We start from the raw sequence: 21,830 nt of genomic DNA, 5'->3' as shown, positions 1-21,830 counted from the left end.
AAAAATGCTCCGAAACCACCAGGGAACCACGTCTGACCTAATTACACTCTGCACACATCGCGGGTTAAAAGCCTTGTCGGATCGGCTGTTTGCTTGACGACTTGAGTAATTTGAAAAGAGGCAAAGTGCCGACTCGTCGAACCACACTACGCACAGCCAAACAAGTGGTGTCCAGCTTTTGTGCTGTTTGGCACTTTGGTGTGCAGCTTTATGTGCTCTTGTGAGAGCAGGTACATCACTTTTTATAGACGCTTTGGACACAACTAGAGCAGCCACATATTCACGGTTGTCGTGGGGACGTCCAAACATGATGGCTTTTTTTCAGCCATTCTGTTTCATCCCCATATCTTCCCTGAGTTGGCATGATTTAGTTACTGTAATTTGTGAAGATCTATCAATTTAGACATTAAACACAATCGCTCCGACATGCAGTTTTCAGATTGTGGTTATTGCTATTCATTACGGAAACGCGCAACGAAATGGAGTTTTCTTTTATCACTTTACTTCTGCCACGGCACTTGCACCGTTAGAATATGTATAAAGCCTGCCTGAATTCTGGGATTTCCACTACACTTTCAAAAAACTTCTTGAATATATTAAAAGCTGCTATGATTTCAGTGCATCATCGATGACAATGATGCGAGAGGAACTGTGACTCACTGTCTAGAGCAAGTCGTCTGGTTTGGCACCCCTTGCACATCATACCGGTAATGACTGTCATGAGTGTAAGATTTCTCGCTTTCACACAGCCTTCTTGTGTCTGTAAAAAGAAAACAAGCAGTTCTTGCTCTACAACCACTAAAGTTCCTAAACAGTCATGGTGGAATTTAGAAAAGAGAATCAGTCCGCGTAACACATTTGTGTTTAATAATCTCTAGCGAATTGAACGCAGCGAGGGGCGCAATAGTAGGACACTGGACTCGCGTTCGGCAGGTCGGCGGTTCAACTCCCGTCCTACTATCCAGGTGTACGTTTTCAGTAATTTCCCTGTATCGTTTAAAGCGAATACCGGGATGGTTCCTTTGAAAGACGACGGCCTTCCCAAATCCGAGCCCGTGTTCCATTTCTAATGACCGCGTCGTCAATGGGACGTTAAACATTAATCTTCATTCTTCCCTTTAAAAATGTGCAATTACCAAGCCAGTCGTATTTCTATGCGGTGCTTCGCATCGACGGTTTTCGCTGCTGCATTTTCATTTAAATACATACTAAAAACCATGGTCTGCCTCTTTTGTGACTTTGGCACCAAGCGCCACGGTTGCATATGTGTCGGGACGTTTGAGCTTCACTGAAATTTTGACTTTCTTTCCCGGTGGTTCACACATTTAGTCTGTAGAGTGGTCGAAGAAAGACCGCAAAGTAACACTTACATGGACATGACTTCATATTTGCGTGAAGTCTTGGTCGGCTGGTATTTCATAGCCTCTCAAATTTGTGGAACACAATTAATGGATGTCAAAATTTATAATTATCACGTTGTGAGGCCTTAGATATTAGAACCATTAAGTTTTACTAAAGATTTTGATTCGTATTAGCAAAGTAAAAGTCACCATTTTTAATATGTATCTAACCAATAGTTAAAAAGAAAAAAAAGCATATTGTCTATCACAACGGCTCTGCTGAAATACCGGTAAAGTATTTTCTGCTTTTAGAATAGTGTACTTCGCTCTTGCATTGGGCAACTCATAAATTGAGTCCTGAGACAGAATTACACAGGCTCATAGCCGAGAATACGTCCAGCGCTCACATGAAATTAACAAAAGCTTGCACATTCAAAGAGACACAGTGTTGAAGTCCTTGGAAGATACGAGAGTCTATTACGGTTATTTGTTTACAGTTTTCCCCGTTAACATCCTTACGTGGAGCAACCGAAAATATACCATAGAATTTAGAACTGCCTTGTAACGTAATCCACGTAATTATTTTCTTTATGATCGTGCAGAGATACCAATGTAATCGAAACACACTTAGCATAATACTGTACACTGACAATAGCAGATACAAGCAAAAACAATGGAATTTCATTGTAAATAATCTAAGTTACTGGATGTGGAAACTGTATAATGATAGCAGATTTCAAAATTTTTAATAAACTTTATTTTGCAGCAGTTGGTGTGGCTTGGAATTGAACAGTTACTAGTAATCCAATTTATCAACTTTAGAACACTAAAGGGGGGAGTGTTACATTTCTACTAAACCATCGTAAATTGTACTACTCCAGATTTATTCAAAGGAAGTCATAACGTTTAGATTATGTATTAATCACATTTACTAGTTTTCCAGTGGTACGTTACACACAAATTCAGCACGAAATGACCTGTTTTATACCCTGCTGCAATCGTAAATTTTACGAGGGTTTAGTAATCTATGGTTAATGATACTCTTTGACAACCAATCTTTTAATAATATTCCTAGCGATCTTTGAGTCAGATAATGTTGCGCGTCATTAACGTTCTCCTTACCCATTTTCTCCTGACATATATCCAGCGCGTTGGCGGACTTCCTTATCCAAGATATTTGGCCTGCTTGCCCCCGAATTTCCACAGTCTACCCATTCCACAATTCACCACAGAGGTCCTGGCGGGACATCCTGAACAGATTTGGTGTGTTTGCGACATAGAGACGGCTACCGTGCTGCAAGCCCACGCTGCTGTTCACTTGCCGCATCGACTGGCAGAACATTTAAACAGGCTGGCGGTGGTCTGCGCGGTGGCTGTGGAACCACAGCTACAGCTATAGTTATTGCTATTGCGCAGGTACAGCCCGTGCCCGGCAGCCGGCTGATCTGGGTCGCTCGATCTTACGTAACGGCCGCAAGGCGCATGCGCTTGCGCCCCCGCCTGACGTCACGCTGCGGCTGTGCTCCGCCAATGTCAAGGGCGCCATGTTGCCAGGCGGCGCTGCGATCAATAGCGGAGAGCCCTGTGCTCCGCGTGTACTGTTTTCGGTACACGGACATGGTCCCTCAATGGTGGACGTACAATTAACGAAACAGGACCTTTTCTCGATGCCACCGTTTAGTTCATGCTGGACACTTTCCTTTGAGTAACTGCCAATGCACGACAGCACCTGTTCTTTCGGTACCCAGTATTGAGCAAATAAGTTGCGAGCGGTTGGTGTAAAAGATAGGTTGTCACATGACATTATATTGAAAATCGTTAGAGGAGACTGGGAAGAACTACAGATTTCATTTTAAAGACCTATACGCTCCGAAGAAGAATATCGGTTGCATAGCAGTAATGGTAATATAATTACAGTGTTCATGTGTATAAATGGTTTAGGTGTAGTTTGTAGCACGATCAATATAGAATATGAAAACTGTTTCTTGAAGAGATTTCGCTAAGGTAGTGTTTAAAGTTGTTAATGATTGCTGCTTGGAAGCGGTATTTTCTGGTTACCAGGTGATACATCTTGTAGTGCTGGTGTTGCAGTTACCCTTAAACAACGTTCCACACCAATTTAACAGTGTTCTGATGTATTAAACGTTGGGTACTTTGTCAGCACAAACACTTAAACAGTTCTTACCACTAATTAAATTTAGAATAGTATTTAGGAGAATAATTGCAACAGTAACAACCAAAATAGGAATAGTAATCGAACATTGTAATTGCTTCTGTTAAAGCCAAGAAATAAAATTAAAGGTGGTGGATCAGACGAATGGAAAGCGAGCAGATTTAGTCGTATGAATGAAGTGAATCTCCGTAAATATGACATAGTACGATAGACGAGGAGAGGGAGTAATTTACTATTTTTGACAAATATTGTTAGAGACATAATAGAATTTTTCGAGACGCTGCTTTTTGACTAACCAGAGTGTATTCAGAGGCAATGTTATTGAAAGAAACGTCCTGCTGTCCGCCAACCCTAGACGAGGACGTCAGTATTACAAATGAAACACTAAGAACCGTAAAGGCCTAAAGCACACCAGCGTCGAGCCCACAATTAGGTGAATGTCAGAGAAACCTGTGACACAGCTTTTCGTGAATGTTCGTGTATACAATGTGGGCCTTCAGCACAGATAAACCTGACGCACCATAAGATTATCAGATGGCAGAAGCATAAATGAATGCCCTTGTGGTTCTCAGCGCCTCAAGTGCATTCTAGCACCATTATAATTTTCATGACCCTCTTGCCGATTGTGAGTATCTTTTCATATCATGTGCAAAACAGGTAAGTTAAGTGGGTGTCTGAAAAGGGATGACTTTTTTAAATTTGGTAAGAGAAATTCTCATAGTTTAGATGGTAAGTTTCGAATGCCTATCTGAGTTGACTCTTCCATTTGTTAAGCACTATACTCCGAAGCCTCCCACGTGCACCCTTTCCCCACGCATAGCTGCACGCGTTAGCTCGTCGCTTGCGAGATTCGGGGCGGCGCGCTAGTCCCGTATCGTATCAATCCGGCGAATTAACGACTGGAGGCGATGTGCTGGCCAGACTGGACGTGGTTTTGAGGCGCTTCCCCACATCTGACTTGGTGAATATCGGGCTGGTGCCCACGTCTCGCCTCAGTTAGTCGATTCGCAAACATTTAGAAAATGTCCGCACACTTGCATGTGAGGTTACACTAGATGCAGACAGATAGCGAACGCAAATTCCGTTTCGCAACAGTGGGCGAGGGGTGGCAGGAAGGGCATCCGGCCACTATCATTAACATTCCCAAATACAGAAAATCATCATGGCGCACACGTAAAGATACGGGTTAAAGGCCAGGAAAAAAAAGATACTCGGACGTCTTCCGTAGAATTAGCAAAGAGGAGACATGGGGATTTTTGAGGCACAAATTTCAGTGACGTTTCACTCACAGGTCCCACATTGAAAAAATTAAAGTACGCCTATTTTCGTTCTTTCCGCGCCAAGGTCCGTAGTTTTTGAGAAAAGCAATGTCTTCCGTGTCATTTAAGTTCCTTGGATTGAAATAAAGCCGGCCGGTGTGGCCGAGCGGTTCTAGGCGCTTCAGTCCGGAACCGCGCTGCTGCTACGGTCGCAGGTTCGAATCCTGCCCGGGCTTGGATGTGTGTGATGTCCTTAGGTTAGTTAGGTTTAAGTAGTTCTAAGTTTAGCGGACTGATGACCTCAGATGTTAAGTCCCATAGTGTCTAGAGCCATTTGAACCATTTTTGATTGAAATAATTGACCAGCCGATCCGGTGTGCGTAAGCGGGTTCATGTTGCCTTCCAATTTTGAAGAAAGTTTTTTGCATTGTGAAATATGTAGTTCCGTCAGAATAGTCTAATTAGCTTTACAAAATTATAAATAGTTCTATTCGTTTGATGTGGAATGTATATGTTTATTATGTATTCAAATTCAGGTATATTGCTCGACGAACAAATGGAAGAAAAGCCACGTCAAATGACGATTTGTTAATTTTCAGTAATGCTTCCATGACAAACGAATGAAACTGTTTATTGTATTGAAATGCTGATTACTTTGTGAAAAAAATAATTTAGTGAAAATATTCTTCCTTCAAAGTCCAGTGGCAGACTTTCAGCCTGATACAGAAACTTTGAGAGAGAAGGTTGCGCTCGCCACTCGCCCGTGGAGTTGACTCTTGACCGTCAGCTTGATCAAACACCACCATTTGTCGAGCTAAGAGCCAACAAGCATCACTTTTTTTTTTCTTCAGTGACGGACATCTGTACCAAATTTCATCCAATTCATTAGCCTACAATTGTCAGCTCTCCCTGTTGTAAGACAGTATCTCACGACTTCTTAGTAGTCATGGTCACAACTGGATCTGATATCAAAATACTGTGCAGAATAATGGAATAATGAACTCATTTGGATAAAAGAATGAATTCCAACTATCGATCCTATTGGGAAAACCTCGGAACTCAAACTTAGTACTTCACGTAAGGGAACAGGCACTTCCCTGAATTTGGAAAGGGGGGGGGGGGGGGTACGTATAATGTTCGATTGCATGGTGTGTTGCACATAGACATGCGTGTATTTCTATAGTTACCTATCTCCTAATTTGCTGTGGGGTTGCTGCTCGACAGTCAACTGACATCATCAGGTGAAGCAAGTTACTAAGTTGTACCAAGAGTTGGCATCAGAACGTGTGTCCATTTAGGAGATAGGTGTGAATAGTATACTGAGTGAAGAATGAATATTTCACTCTGCAACAGTGTGTACGCCGTTTCGAAATTTCCTGTAAGATTAAAACTATGCGCTGAAGCATTACTCTAACATGGAACCTTGCATTTCTCAGGTAATCCAGACAAGACTCACGAACCGTTATCATATCCCCAATTCTGCCAGTATCTTTCTTTAGCCCTCCAAAGCTGGACGCAGCACTGCTGCATACTGAGGAAAGGATCTATCGCCACGACGTAGGGGGCATTTCCCTGCTAACAGAACTGCTTGGAAATGGCCGGTAGAAGAGGAGGCCACAGCGTGTTGTCCGAGGCGCGGCTAGTCTGTGGCTGGGTGGCTGCAGCACACAGGTGCCCCCCTCTCGCGAGCTGTGGCGCGCAGAGGCCCCGTCGGACACTGGGTTGGCCGTCAGGCACCGCTGCGCTGTCCGCGCTGCGCGCGCGCGCGCCCACACACACACACACACACACACACACACACACACACACACACACACACACACACACACACACTTTAGCACTCATCTGCGTCGACTGCACGAGAATGAAGTATTCTGTCTAACTTTGAATGACACCGAAATATTCTGAACAAGTGTCCATCACTTGATGTCGAACTCCGTGCCAAACAGCAACCTTTTCTACTGTATTCTAAGAATTAAACGACGTAACGTCCCACATGACGTAACGTCCCACATCTAGCTGTATTTATCCTCCTCTTGGTCCGCGAAATTATCACCAAACATTTGCAACTACAGGGGTCGGACTAAAATGTGGAAACCTCGCGAGGAACGCATCTTTGAACGTAAATGGAGATGCTAGCCAAACCTGCAGGTGGCGCTGTTGTATTTGGCAACGAGCGGCACCTGTGCGTTGTCTTCAATACGTTGCAAGGGTCAGTCGTGGTGAAAACAGCGCTCTGTGTAGTTGTTGGTAAATTACGTCGGAGCTCAGTGCGTTGGAACGGTGGCAAATTGTTGGTGCTCGAATGGTGCGTCTGTAACGAAGGCTGCCGACAGGTTTGGTATGTTAAGAAACATCTTATCCAAGATTTATACAGCATACAGGGAAAGCGGAGAAACATTATCCAAGCGTTTCTGAAGAAGAAAAATTTGTTAACATCAAGTATAGATTTAAATGTCAGGAAGTCGTTTCTGAAAGTATTTGTATGGAGTGTAGGCATGTATGGAAGTGAAACATGGACGATAAATAGTTTGGACAAGAAGAGAATAGAAGCTTTCGAAATGTGGTGCTAGAGAAGAATGCTGAAGATTAGGTGGGTAGATCACATAACTGATGAGGAGGTATTGAATATAATTGGGGAGAAGAGGAGTTTGTGGCACAACTTGACCAGAAGAAGGGATCGGTTGGTAGGACATTTTCTGAGGCATCAAGGGATCACCAATTTAGTATTGGAGGGCAGCGTGGAGGGTAAAAATCGTAGAGGGAGACCAAGAGATGAATACACTAAGCAGATTCAGAAGGATGTAGGCTGCAGTAGGTACTGGGAGATGAAGAGGCTTGCACAGGATAGCACGGAGAGCTGCATCAAACCAGTCTCAGGACTGAAGGCCGCAACAACAACAATCAAGTCACAACGCGGACGAAAGTGTGGGTTGAGTGATTGTGACAGACTGTCGATGAAGAGGATTGTAACAGAAAATAAGAGCACGACAGCCCCAAAATTCTCTACGGAACTTAATGTCGCCCTCGCGAATCCTGTCAGCACCAAAACAACACAAACGGAGCTCCATAATTAGGGATATTTAGGATGAGCTAGAATTTAAAAACCACTATCAGTGATGAAAATGCCTGTAACAGAAAAACTTGATTCGGAAGCCATAAAACTTGGACTATGGAGCAATGGGAGAATGTCATTTAATAGGATGGGTCCTGCTTTCACACTGTTTGCATCTTCGAGTTTACGTCTGCCGAGAGTGGAAATGGGGAACAGGGGGGTTGGGTGATGATTTCGGCAGCCATATCATTATATTCTGTGGCCCCATGCTTACTCTAATAGGTCGCTTTCAGCCAAGAATTGTGTGAGCATTTTGACTTTCAGGTCCATCCCGTGGTGCAGTGTTTGTTGTCCAATAGTGATACTATGTTCCATGACGAGAGACCCCTCTTCGCCCTGCTCGTATCTTCCAGTGCTGATTTTGTATGCCCAAGGATGAATTATCGAATCTTTGCAGAACCCCTTTGGTTGTCATCCGCAGCACCCTTAGAGCAAAGCAGTACGTCAGCGATATTGTGCGCTCCTTCACGAAAAGCCATTCTGGGTTTCCTTTTCGGTAAAATAATGCCCGGTCGCACATCGCGAGCGTTCTCGTCTTCATGCTTGCCAAGCCCTGTCTTGGCCAGCAAGGTTGCCGGGTCTTTTCCCAAATGAGAATGTTTGAAACATTGTGGTCGGGGCACTCCACCAGCTCGGCATTTTGACGATGTAACGCGCCAGTTGGACAGAATTTGGCATGATATCCCTCAGGAGGACATCCAATTACTCTACCAATTAATGCCAAGCCGAATAAGTGTTGCATAAGGGCCACAGGTGGACCAGTTCGTTAATGACTTGCGCAATTTGTGAAGCTGCTTCTCTTGAATAAATCATCTATTTCTTCTGAAATTGTACTCATTCGTTCGCACACGTACATGTACATCAGAATCTACCGATTTCCGTCCCTATCGGATAATTCCTTCGTGGTACATACATACGATGTACTAAGCCCGATTGCTGACAATGGAACAGGCGGCCGCGGTGGCCTAGCGGTTCTAGGCGCTTTAGTCCGGAACCGCGTGAAAGCTAAGGTCGCAGGTTCGAATCCTGCCTCGGGTATGGGTATGTGTGATGTCCTTAGGTTAGTTAGGATTAAGTATTTCTTAGTTCAAGGGGACTGATGACCTCCGATGTTAAGTCCCACAGTGCTCAGAACCACTTGAACCATTTGACAATGGAACACGTGTCTCATTTGAAGCGAAGTGAGTACAGTGCAGCAGTTCTCCGCCGCTGGTGTCGCCGAGGAGGGAGATCAGAGGAAATCCCCGCCGTCATTGTTCCTTTGCGGGTGCCGCCGCGCCGGCCTTGGCAGCACTGTTTCCTCGCCGAAATTGGTGCCCTCCGCTCCAGGCTCCACAGCTGTATTCGCTGCCCGCTGGTTCAGTCATCCTTTCCCTACTCGAACTGTTAAGCTTCGCTCGGTAGAAGAACTGTATGAAGTATTAGTAGTTGAAGTTTTCAAAAAGAGGTTGTGAGTCCCCCCCATTCCCCCGTCTACATTTGATACGAAAGCATCTTCGAAACAGACGCACACAGCTCCAGAACTGTATGCGCGTATGTTGACAGGCTTAAAGTAAGTGTTAATCGAAGCCAGCAGTTAACAGAAGTGCGCAACGACGATAATGTAGCCAGTGTAAATGCAACAGTGGTAACACACACTGTCAACTTAGGGTAAAGATTGACAGCTATCTCTTAATGCATTTCACAAAAAATGAAAATATAGTAACTCTTGACAATAAGATTAATTAGTCATGAATAGATCAGTCGTGTCATTGAGATGCTTAGGGGTGACAAAATGTGGTGTTGAATGGGACCATCACTTTACTTCAGTTTAGGCATCGATTGGTTCATAGCATACTCAGACTCTGAAAGTTGTCCGCTAAAAAAGTTATATACAAATACTTTGACTTACAGTAGAATACTGCTATAAAGTGTGTGGGATCCTTCTGCTTATAGGGATATCAAGCATATACGTGTAAGGGCGGAGGGAATGAATGCAGATTTGTTTGTCCTGTCTCTGTGAGTGAAAATTGAGAAATTTGAATTTTCAGACGCCAGAAGGAAAACTTCGGGGAATAAGCTTCTAAAGCGTATCTCCTACATTTCGCTCACGTGTGGAGAATGAAGGATAGAATACAGTTAACTGTAGCTTGCGCTCGGGCAAAAAAGCACTCCTGTTTTCCACCTTCCGAGCGCAAATGGTACGGAAAGTAATCTTGATGAGAGGTATGGAAAAAATACCCTTTAGCCAGCCGAGGATGTAGGTAGATGCTAAAATCTGTGTTGTCGTTGAAAAAGTTCCTTCTTTGAGGCATTAACCGTTCTTACTTGTGCAGCCACTGCATATCGTAGTGCGCCAGATCATCATGCAAACTTACCAGTATCGTTATATACGGTGATTCTTATTAATGTTTAAAAAACCCCGAAGCGACGTAGACGACTGAGACAAGTAATTCGATATAAGACGCATGGGGCCGCGAATGTCGGAAAATACCCCAAAAGTGGATGACCAGTTGCTGAATATCTACGTCACCAGATGACGTACCTGCCCGCACGTGCAGCGGTGGAGCCTATCGATCTGTCCCACCTGATCATCCCAACCCAAGTCAAGTATTCAAGTCGGTATGGCTCCGGTCCTATTTACGCGACTTGAGCGCGTGGGGCTCAGGGTTTGAATCTTGCACCTGGCAGGCAGTACTTTTTTGCATTGCATTAGACAATTATGTGTTTACATTGAGGTAAGATAAACTATTTTATTTACCGGTCTCGCGGTCTCCGCTGTTTAATTGCAAAGTACAATACAACAAAAACCTGCCGCATTGCGTCACAAGTAAACAAGTATAGGCTTCCGAACTGCATAGCTGGCATTAAATGATCTACGTGTTCTTTACTAAAACAAAATCTCTGAACAAAAAAGGACAAAATGAAAGCAGTACAAAATTAAAACAGCTATTTTCATCGTTACAACGAGGGCAGTAATTTTGTACTGCATGTACAACAGATCACTTTTACAAAAGGTTTTCGAAGACAGAGTAGCCAAGCCTAGCCTACTGGCGAAGGTAGGATCAACTAGCCACATGTTCAGCATTTGTCATCCACTTTTCGAGTGTTTCCCGGCGTTTGCGGCTCCATGTGTCTTGTATCAAATTACTTGTCTCAGCGTCATCTACGTCGCTTCGGTTTTTTTTTAAGTTAATTGTAATCAACCTGTATAGTAGCAGAGCATGGCAGGTCATAGGATAACAACAAATGTCATTGAGTCTGCGATCGTCCCATACGGATGAATTTGTTATAAACTTAATGTTCAAATGGCTCTGAGCACTAAGGCACTTAACTTCTAAGTTCTAGGGGACTGATGATGACCTCAGAACTACTTAAACCTAACGAACCTAAGGACATCACACACATCCATGCCCGAGGCAGGATTCGAACCTGCGACCGTAGCGGTCGCGCGCTTCCAGTCTGAAGCGCCTAGAACCGCTCGGCCATTCCGGCCGGCAGACTTAATGTGAAAGGTCAGGTTTCCTGTTCTGTGTAGCAGCAGTTGGAATGTCAAAGAAAATTACAGATGTTATCTTTACAGAAAGAAGTGGCGCAGTAGTTACATGCTTTGAATAGGTAGACAGAAAGGGGGCCGACTATAAATCCTCGTCCGCCCACCCACGTTTCCCAAAGTCGTGGAGGCGAGCACGGGCTTATTACCAGGGTGTGGACCGATTTTAGTCCCCAGCCCTGTCCACCTGACTGAGTAGACGTCTAGGTGGACGGCTCATTAAATTTTAACTTCCTTTTCATAAGTCTTTTGTCTGTACTTAGCACGAGTTTAAGTAATAATGACTTATTAAAATGGAACGATAAGCGTGGTCCAGTCAAATTAAAAAGCAGATTATTGTGTTTCATTTACGAAAATAAATTATTTTTATGTTCTGCTGTGAGAAAGATAACCTGTCAGAGAACCACACTGAAACAGTTTACGCTCTTTCGTAAATTAAGAAATGCAGCTACGATTCCACTCATTGCCTTATGTGTGTATTGTCGTGATGTTGGTTCCGGAGAGATTTTGCTGATAGATTCATATAGTGGCCCAGCACACTGGGAGATTGTTTGATCTTTCCATGCTGAGTTCGCTATATCATTACGAACAACTGCCTAAAAGCTGTCGGCGCGACGGCAAATTGTGTCACATGTAACTGATTTTGCGGCTGTCACGCCGGCACCTATGCTGGATCACATGTCGCGGCCTTGGCATTGCTTCCGCTCTTTACAACAGGAGAAAAAGACCACCTCATTTCGCAACCGCTTCCTCGGGATTCTTTGCCGCCACGTCAGCAGCAACTACTTGTCTTCCACGCTAGTCGTGTAAGGCTAACAGGCGTCCCTGAATCGGCGGTTGTGATGAACAGTGGTCATAAGACGCACAAGTCTTGCTATCTATTTAATTCACTATTTTCGCAGTTATGCAACATGGATGTACAAGTGAACACGTCGCAAACTGTTTCTGTTCTTTTATTTCCACATAGACAATTCTCCGCTGTAGTAAAGACATCTTATGGTTTTTCTACAGTTTTAAACCACTTGGGCGTAACGAAACGTTGGAGTAAGGCTGAGAAATGCGATGAGCATATTCTCAACAACAAAATTTTCTCAGTGGGTGACAGTCATTAGCCAGTGTCTTTGGGGAAGAAGAGAGAAGGTCTACTGTTCACTTAATTCATTTTATTCAGTCTCAGACTCGGGCATGTTTCCAGCACAAGTTGGCTTTTCTTTTTATCGAGCGATTTACGTACGTACAGCCAGACGGAAGAGCTCTGGCGCTTGTCTGCACCTTTAAATTACACCATCCTGCAAGAACACTTTCAGTTGAGGAAGTTACCGTAGTCCATGATAGAGGAACAGATGGCACATCGTTTCTGTTGCTTCAAAGAAACGGTTCAATAATTCGGAGATGGACCTCTCGGTGTTTGCATCTCATTGTCATAGGAGACACACGATACGGGTGTCATTTCCAACCAAATTGCAAAAGGGATAGTGTGTTATTGAAACTGAGGGCACTTGACCCGCCGGATGGAAATCCGATTTGTAACAAAGGAGAGTGAGGTGCCTGTGTGGTTTATCTTACCGATAGTCTTGAAATGGGTGGCACGCAGCCTACAAAAAACCCTCACTGGGAAGTCTTATGAGGAAGAATTCCTGAGTTAGGTCCATGATACTGTCGGACTAACTTTGAAAATCGGCAACTTGTTCTTCCATCTTTACAGCGCCCCAGTACTCCGGATAAAAGTTTGTAAAGACTTATCAGCAGTCTGCCTCTTAAGTTCTTGAACACTCGCTCTACGTCATTAATATTGACACGTGTCACTTAAAGTTGCCATGAAACGTCAGCTTCTTCCCACAAATGAAGATCTCCTTGAGACACGTGGAGTTGATCATGCGGACGCCAGAAGCCATTGGAACGAGAAAGAAATGTATTAAGTGCAGTGGCTATTGTTCAGAATAAGCGTATTAAATAAGAATTTCCTCGTAGATTTTTTAATGCTCTATTTGGCGTTTTTCTAAGAGGTACCAAATGAGTTTGTCATGCAGTGCATTTCGCAGTTCCGGTGTGTTTTTGTAGTTACTGAATTGTAATGGAAAGTGACTGTCGTATTATCCACCCGCTCTCTTCAAATGGTGGAGAAACCGTTCATAATAATCATCGCTGCCATTGAGAAATCGCACTACTTGCGTATCGGCAACCTTTGTCACTTTGTGTAATACATGAATCATCGCATGTTTTCGAGCTCGATGCACAGATAATCAGAAAACTTAAGTTTGACAGGCGTTGTTTGCAGACACCCAGGGCTCTTTTAAGTTAGATTATCGGCAAATGAAAAGTCGATATAGGAGACCGTGGTGTCACTGCCAGCCATATACTCAGTTTGTTTTGAATTCCAGTATTTGGCAGTTTTGAGCTTCTTCGATAAATTAGGAATCTGTTCACAAGATACCAAATCATAGGCAAATTACAGTGGTTAAATTTAAATTACAACATTTTTTTTTTCAAACATTGTCGGAATCGGACCGCACGCTTTATATTTAATGACCAGAGAGAGGGGGATCTCTGGTAAGACATTGGATTTTCTTTTAGAGAAGCCAAATTCAATTATCTATCCAGCCATCCTACATTGGATTTCCGCAGTTCTGCTTATTCGCTTCAAAGGTGAATATGATTCAAGAATGCTTCATACAAAAGCCCATGGGCCATGGCTTTCCCACTCTTTCTAAACTGAGGGAGCACTGCGTTTATAATGAACGCTGTACCGACTGGGCTAATTCGTCTAAGAGGGGGAATAATTAATACTGCTGAACAGTTAAAATCATTCCTACCTTCGGATTAGTACTTAGTGGATGTAAACCTGGGTAACGATGTAACACTTTCTTCCGTCTAGAGCAGCTACGACTTAATCTGCTATCTTCCCCAAATGAAATAAATACCACGCAGTGCAGCAAGAGATATTCATTGTCTTTATTTACCATCTGGCTTAGTACACAAGTACAAGTGAGTTTTTGTTTACGCGGCATCTTAATAGTAAAGTGCAAGTTTTCGGAAAGAACAAATCGCTGCCTCTACGCTGATCATTTATGCCTTATGTACGCCCAGCTTAAGACCTAATACACTACAGATATTAACTGAGACCCTCGGGAGGACGCAGTGCTCGTTGCTATGTAACTTACGTAATAGGCACACCAACGTCGTAATTCCTGAATGTGCTCCCTGTCCAAGCAGATGGCTGTATTGGAAGTGTTAACTAGCGTTGAAATTACTCGGATACGTATACGATAACAGTTACGGAGCTGCTTCACTATTCGCCATTTGATCCGTTAAGTCTGAAAAGCAGTGACGTGGTTTTAAAACTATCTTTTTCACAAGAGAACACTCCCTGACACAGATCTGAAATGATGTTCCTGAGTTGTACTGCCCCTCCGGACCTGGGGAACATTGCTCGGCGTGGCTTTCTGAGGAAGGCCACGGCAGCGGCCGCGCTGGCAGCTGCGCAGTCAGCTGACTGTGACGTCAGCGTGACCGCAACATCACCCTCCCCTCCCCGCTTGCCTACAGCGGCTGACAACAAACAACCGGGAAGTTGACTTGCCTCACCCGCTCCTTTCCATAGCCGCGTGGGTTGTGCTAATCCTTGCGCTTGCAGCCTAAGCGCTTCGCCTCATTCACACTGGATCGGATTTCATTACACTCGCCTGTCCAAATAATTCGTTTATGGATTGTTGGATGCTAATTTGGTGATGTAAGGAACTGCATTTCGAGGTTGTAGCTTTTTATGTCATTGGAGCGCGTCAGCATTAGTGCCTTTAAGCGCCGGAAACGGCGTAACCATTCTTTGACTTGTTGCTTACTCTCGTTCTTTTCTTGTCTGTGCAGTGAGCCGCCTGCATTGTGAGAGTGAGTCCTTCAAGATGGACCTCATTCTCGACGTCAACACGTGGCTGTACCCCATGGAATTGGGTAAGTTGTGAAAACGTATTACGCACCTTATTTCTTATGATATCGTCCGTTTTCTTTCCAAATCATCCTGCTGATGTCTGTAATTCTGGCGCGGTGCACTGAATCATGTGGACGAAGCTTATTCACACACAACACGGTTCCTAATTACTATATTGTTAACATTTCAATCACCGTACCAACATTTTGCACGTTTTATTTTAACTTTATTCCGTATTATTTTAGGGAACACATTACGGAACATTCCGGAATCTGCGCACGTGTAAAATGTCTCCTTTTTTTTCCCCAGGCGAACTGAGGGTGAAGAGAAACGCGATTCAATTTTCAGTTCAGATTATAAATTTTTACACTACATCTCTCTCCTTTTATTCTTGTCGTTTTCCATTAATTTATTTAGTTTCTTTGTACTAACACACAACCCGACGGATGTAGCATTAGCTAGGCATACAGAGAATTGAGAGCCCACACAGGAATTGATTAAAGGTCGTGTTATAGCCAACTAGCCAGCCTGAGTGTAGATTTTAGAGAATGTTTACGTCTCCAACACAAATTTCTTCACACACTCAAAACACGAAAATATACGTGTACAATTTTGTTAAGATGGATGACAAGGCTCCAGGAGCAGTATGGTAAATCTAGAACAACAAAATGGTACGTAGTAAAGCCAAGAAAAATAGCAGTCAGTCAAGATTGTGATATATAACGAAATTACTTCGTCGAGACCCGATAACGGACCGAAAACTTTAATGTGCTAAACTTACGTATATAGTTCTGCCCTTGTACTATGTAGAAAGTATTAGAATTTTTTTGCTAAACTTACGTATATAGTTCTGCCCTTTTACTATGTAGAAAGTATTAGAATTTTTTCCAACATCAAACTTTAAACTTGCAATAGAGCTTCCACTAAACGCTTCTACGCCTTACTATATATTCTTATGTGTAATTATTGTGATTGATGCTGGAGCATGTGTACTGAGAGGCTCACTATAGATAAACCATTGAATGTAAATCCGAAAGATGGCAGGCTGGGCGTGTCGTGTGTGATATTCAATGCTGTGTTGAGTACCGGATGATTACAATTAAGGTGCATTTACTCACAGAGGTCCAGGGGGGGAGCTGTAGTCGCAATATGATAGCAAACTTGGTAGATAGTCTAATGCGTTAATGGGCAATCAATTTACGCTGGAAAAATAGTTCCCCGTGTGGCCACCAGGTACAAATATGGCGCTGTGAATGCAAGAAAGATGTATAGAAATGTTTCCACGTGTAATAGTTTAGGAACAGGACATGGGCAGAAAAGGTCGAACAAGTGCGAATGGCATATTGTTGATTTTATTATTAACTACGACTTACACAGTTTGTTCGATATGAGATTGTAGACGTTGATGAGATGCTTTAAAGGGCCGCATTTGCACCTGGTGGCTAAAATTGGAACTAATTTTTTTCCATCGTAAATCGGTTCCGCATTAGTATATCTGACAAGCTTCGCTTGCCATATGATTATTACAGCACACAGTGGACCTTCATGAGTAGTTGTACTTCAGTCATAACCACCTGGTGCTTCTTTTTTAAGATTGTCGTTCGATACTGTAAGAGTAATATAAAATACAATTTTTGATCAAGACGTATAGCTCCCAACCAGAATGCGAGTTCCTATGGTTAAAAGATTGTTCACTGAAAAGTTCATGGTTTGAATTTTCAAACTTAGCAGTTTTGGCGACTTGAAATTGATAGTTACCTAAAAGATTCTGCTGAAATGATTAGAAAGTTCGTAAGTTTGTGAAAATGATCATATTTTCTGAACCAAGTGTTCACTTATCCGCTTTCAACACCTAGAACTCTTCTTCAGGTACTACTACATAGGAAAACATTCTTAAAGTAAATTTCAGTGGCTTTCGTGTTTCTCGCCTGATACGTATGGAGTAGTTTCGTCAGACTCAACATATCACACAAAATTGTTACACCAATGATGAAGTCTGGAGATAGTGTCTACCCGGATGGAAATCGTTCGTGGAATTGCATAAATTTCTGTCCTCCTTTTATTGTTCTTCCTGACTCTTATGAATGATCGGCTTGATTTATAACAAGGTCAAATCCTAAGAAAAAAAATTTTGATAGGAGAATTACTAAATGATTCCCTACAAGTGGATTACTCAGTTCTGCACAGCAGAGGACAGAACGCGACTGGTAATTAAAGTACATGAAGTGTAGGTAGTAAGCTAGTCAAGCTCTTCTCCGGTGGTTTGATTGTACAAATCTTCGTAGATACGAATTTAACTAGAAGAAACAATTCCATGTCACGGCGAACAAGTAGATTAGCGAACTTTCTCGTCTCATGTCATCTATAGTAATAGGAGGGTGGTTTGAAAAGTTCTTGGAACGGAATAGAAAAAAAAAGTACTTACATCACTGAAACTTTTTTAATTTTTCAATGTGGCCTCCTTGTAGATTAATGCACTTGGTCCACCAATGTTCCGGTGTCTTGACCCCATCTCGAAAATGAGTTTCCTCCAGGTCTGCAGAATAATTGTCAACTCCGGATGTCAATCCTTCGTTTGAAGTTAATCTTCGTCCATAAAGAAAAATTTTCAGTTTTGGGATGAGATGGAAGTCTGACGGAGCCATATCAGGTGAATAAGGCAGGTGTGCCAACAGTTCATACCTTAGTTCGTGTAATTTTGCCATGGCGACGGCACATGTGTGCGGGCGTACATTGTCTTGATGGAAAATGACTTTCTTCCTTGTTAAACAAGGTCTTTTTTCGCGTATCTTTTGTTGCAATTTGTCCAGGAGGTTAGCATAGAATTATCCACTAATTGTTTGCCCAGTGGGGAGATAATCGACAAACAGAATCCCCTTCGCATCCCTGAACACTGATGCCATGACCATTCCAACCAAAAGAATTGTCTTTGCTTTCTTTGGTGGCGGAGAATCAGTATGTTTCCACTGCGTTGACTGTGGTTTCCTCTCTGGGGTGTAGTAGTGCACCCAAGTTTCATCTGTGGTCACAAACCTGCGCAAAAATCTTGTTCGTTTCTCCTAAAACGGGCCAAACATTGTTCCGGTATGTCCATTCTCAAGCGTTTTTGATCCAGCGTCAAGAGTCGCGGCACCAATCTTGCAGATAATTTTTTTCATTTCTAATTCTTTAGTTAAAATATATACCCTTTCAAAAATGATTCAAATGGCTCTGAGCACTATGGGACTTAAATCTTAGGTCATCAGTCCCCTAGAACGTAGAACTACTTAAACCTAACTAACCTAAGGACATCACACACATCCATGCCCGAGGCAGGATTCGAACCTGCGACCCTAACGGTCGCGCGGTTCCAGACTAGCGCCTAGAACCAATCGGCCAATCTGGCCGGCCTATATACCCTTTCAGATGACATCTGGCAGGCGTGAGCAATTTCACATACTTTCAATCGGCGATTCTCCATGACCATTTTGTGCACTTTTGCAGTGATTTCTGGATTAGTGACACATCTTGGCCGACCACTGCGCGTACCATCACTTAAGCTCTCCCGACCAAATTTAAATTCATTTGTCCATTTGGTAACAGTTGAACATGAAGGAGCAGAGTCCACCAGTGTTTTCTGGAAGTCAGCATGAATGTCCTCTGCTTTCGTACCTTTCTTCACGAAGTACTTAATCACTACTCGAATCTCGATTTTTTTCCGACTTCGCAAATCATTGAGCGGCAGCAGCAACAGAACCAGGTCACCGACACAGCTCTCTTCCAAGAGCCCTGACGAGGCACGTGCTTACAGGCAACAATCCAATAAATATCACTTGAACAACTTGTTGCGCTAGCGCTGAACTCTCTTGGTGATTCCGAGAACTTTCCATACCACCTTCGTAATAAAACAGTAAACGCGTCACGTATGTACATAGAAAGTGTTCGCCAAACACTGATAGCAGGTGATAAAGGGAGTGTAACAGGATGCAATGAATATTGTGTGATCAAAAGTATCCGGACACCTGGCTGAAAATGACTTACAAGTTCGTGGCGCCCTGCATCGGCAATGCTGGAATTCAATACGGTGTTGGCCCACCCTTAGCCATAATGACAGCTTCCACTCTTGCTGGCATACGTTCAATCAGGTGCTGGAAGGTTTCTTGGGGAATGGCAGCCCGTCTTTCACGGAGTGCTGCACTGAGGAGAGGTATCGATGTCGGTCGTTGAGGCCTGACACGAAGTCGGCGTTCCAAAACATCCCAAAGGTGTTCTGTAGCATTTAGATCAGGACTCTGTGCAGGCCGGTCCATTATAGGGATGTTATTGTCGTGTAACCACTCCACCACAGGCCGTGCATTATGAACAGGCGCTCGATCGTGTTGAAAGATGCAGTCGCCGTCCCCGAATTGCTCTTCAACAGTGGGAAACAAGAAGGTGTTTAAAACATCAGTGTAGGCCTGTGCTGTGATAGTGCCACGCAAAACAACAAAGGCAGCAAGTCGCCTCCGAATTTTACTGTTGGCACTACACACGCCGGGTGATGACGTTCACTGGCATTCGCCATGCCCACACCCTGCCATCGGATCGCCACATAGTAGACCGTGATTCGTGACTCCACACAATGTTTTTCCACTGTTCAATCGTCCAATATTTACGCTCCTTGCACCAAGCGAGGCGATTTGGCATTTTCCGGCGTGATGTGTGGCTTATGAGCAGCCGCTCGACCATGAAATCCAAGTTTTCTCACCTCCCGCCTAACTGCCATAGTACTTGCAGTGGATCCTGATGCAGTTTGGAATTCCTGTGTGATGGTCTGCATAGATGTTTGCTTATTACACATTACGACCCTATTCAACTGTCGGCTGTCTCTGTCAGTCAGTGTACGCTTTTGTACTGTACGTGTCCCTTCAAGTTTCCACTTCACTATCACATCGGAAACAGTGGACCTAGGGATGTTTGGGAGTGTGGAAATCTCGCGTACAGACGTATGACACGAGTGACACCCAATCACCTGACCACGTTCGAAGTCCGTGACGTGAGTTCCGCGGAGCGCCCAATTCTGCTCTTTCACCATGTCCAATGGCTACTGAGGTCCCTGATATGGAGTACCTGGCAGTAGGTGGCAGTACAATGCTCATAATATGAAAAACGTATGTTTTGGGGGGTGTCTGGATACTTTTGATGGCATAGTGTACTACTCTTTAAAAGTACTGGGCGAATTTTCAAGGATTTTCACACATAACATGGGCATAGTCTGGGGCAACATACAGGCTTTATTTTCTCCGAATCGGATCACGAAGAAAAGACTTAAAGTTTTGGAGTCCGCTCAGCCTACATCGAGATGTCCACATGAATGGGATCGAATCTTCAAAACCATCTGTACGGTGAAGTTAGTTAGGGTCCCAGGTATCTCACCCTGCAGCCATTCACATCCGTGGGCCCACGTTTGCGAGTAATCGACGAAGAAAGAAATTCGGAATGTATTGTGGCGTAGTGGTTAATCTACGTTCCTGTGCAAAGGGCTGTGGGTTTGAATCTCGTCAGGTACGATAAAATTTATTTTCAAATCGTCATCGAAAATGTTTTGATCGTTATATTTATGACGTTAATTGGTTTAAATGTAATTTCTAACCCTTTCCCCGCAAGATTTTAACCATGGTATTAACTATTTCATTTGCTGTTATTTTGTCTTTAAAACAGAATGACTGTAATATTCGTGCATGTGATTTTAATTATTTTTTATATTAGAAATACTGAAAATGCAGAACTGTTAAGAAAAACGAAATAATCTATTTCCATTGGCTGTCCAGTGGTGTCAGAAATGTATTTTTCGTTACGTTATTTCCCTTGTTTTGGAGAGTAGTCAGGAAACATTTAATCGTCATACAAACATCTAACACATACATTCTTGTCGCGCCATGGACAACAAACGGCAGATGAAGATTCAAACGAAAGAATGCATTATAAATAAAATTTCAAGTAACACGAAGAATAGAAATAATGAATTCAGTCAGCAGTGGTGAGTCGCTGGTTGCTAGTCAAGTAGATAAACGAACCAATAACTTCACATATTTTGTCTTTTCCCATTCGATAATACGTATAGTATGCTTTAATGTTGTAGTGCTCATCGATATTTTACAAAGAAACGTCCATCATGCACAATTGTGGGCTATAAATAACAGATAGTTCCCATCAACTGTCATTTTGCTATAAAAAGCCATTCGAAGGTGGAATTGATTGTAATCGTTAGCAATTCAAAGTATTCATCGTCATCATCATCATCAGTTATCTGCTATATTAGCAGGTCCTTTGCCTCTCCATTTTCTGCGATCCATTGCTTCCTTCTTAAGGCTGCTGTATGTTGTACCGTCCATCATGTCATCCAGTATCTGGAATCTCTTCCTTCCTCGCTTCCTTTTCCCTTCTACATAACCTTCTAAAACTGTTTTTATCAGTCCGTCATTCTTTCTTAATATATGCCCAATCCAATTTCTTTTTCTTTTCTTT

The 21,830-nt window shown here is 43.2% G+C and overlaps 1 protein-coding gene across 2 annotated transcripts in view; it reads left to right on the top strand.

Moving 5' to 3' along the window:
- Window positions 1–21,830, top strand: part of LOC126184263 (DNA-directed RNA polymerases I, II, and III subunit RPABC3) — a 489,383-nt gene that overhangs the window by 223,728 nt on the left and 243,825 nt on the right. For both annotated transcript variants that reach the window (XM_049926640.1, XM_049926647.1), the window contains exon 2: window positions 15,284–15,367. In XM_049926640.1, coding sequence (XP_049782597.1) covers window positions 15,284–15,367 — 84 coding nt within the window. The remainder of the gene's footprint in view (window positions 1–15,283; window positions 15,368–21,830) is intronic.

This window comes from Schistocerca cancellata, chromosome 1, assembly GCF_023864275.1.
Source record: "Schistocerca cancellata isolate TAMUIC-IGC-003103 chromosome 1, iqSchCanc2.1, whole genome shotgun sequence".
Classification (NCBI taxonomy): Eukaryota; Metazoa; Arthropoda; class Insecta; order Orthoptera; family Acrididae; genus Schistocerca; species Schistocerca cancellata.
This window is presented reverse-complemented; position numbering and strand designations above follow the sequence as displayed.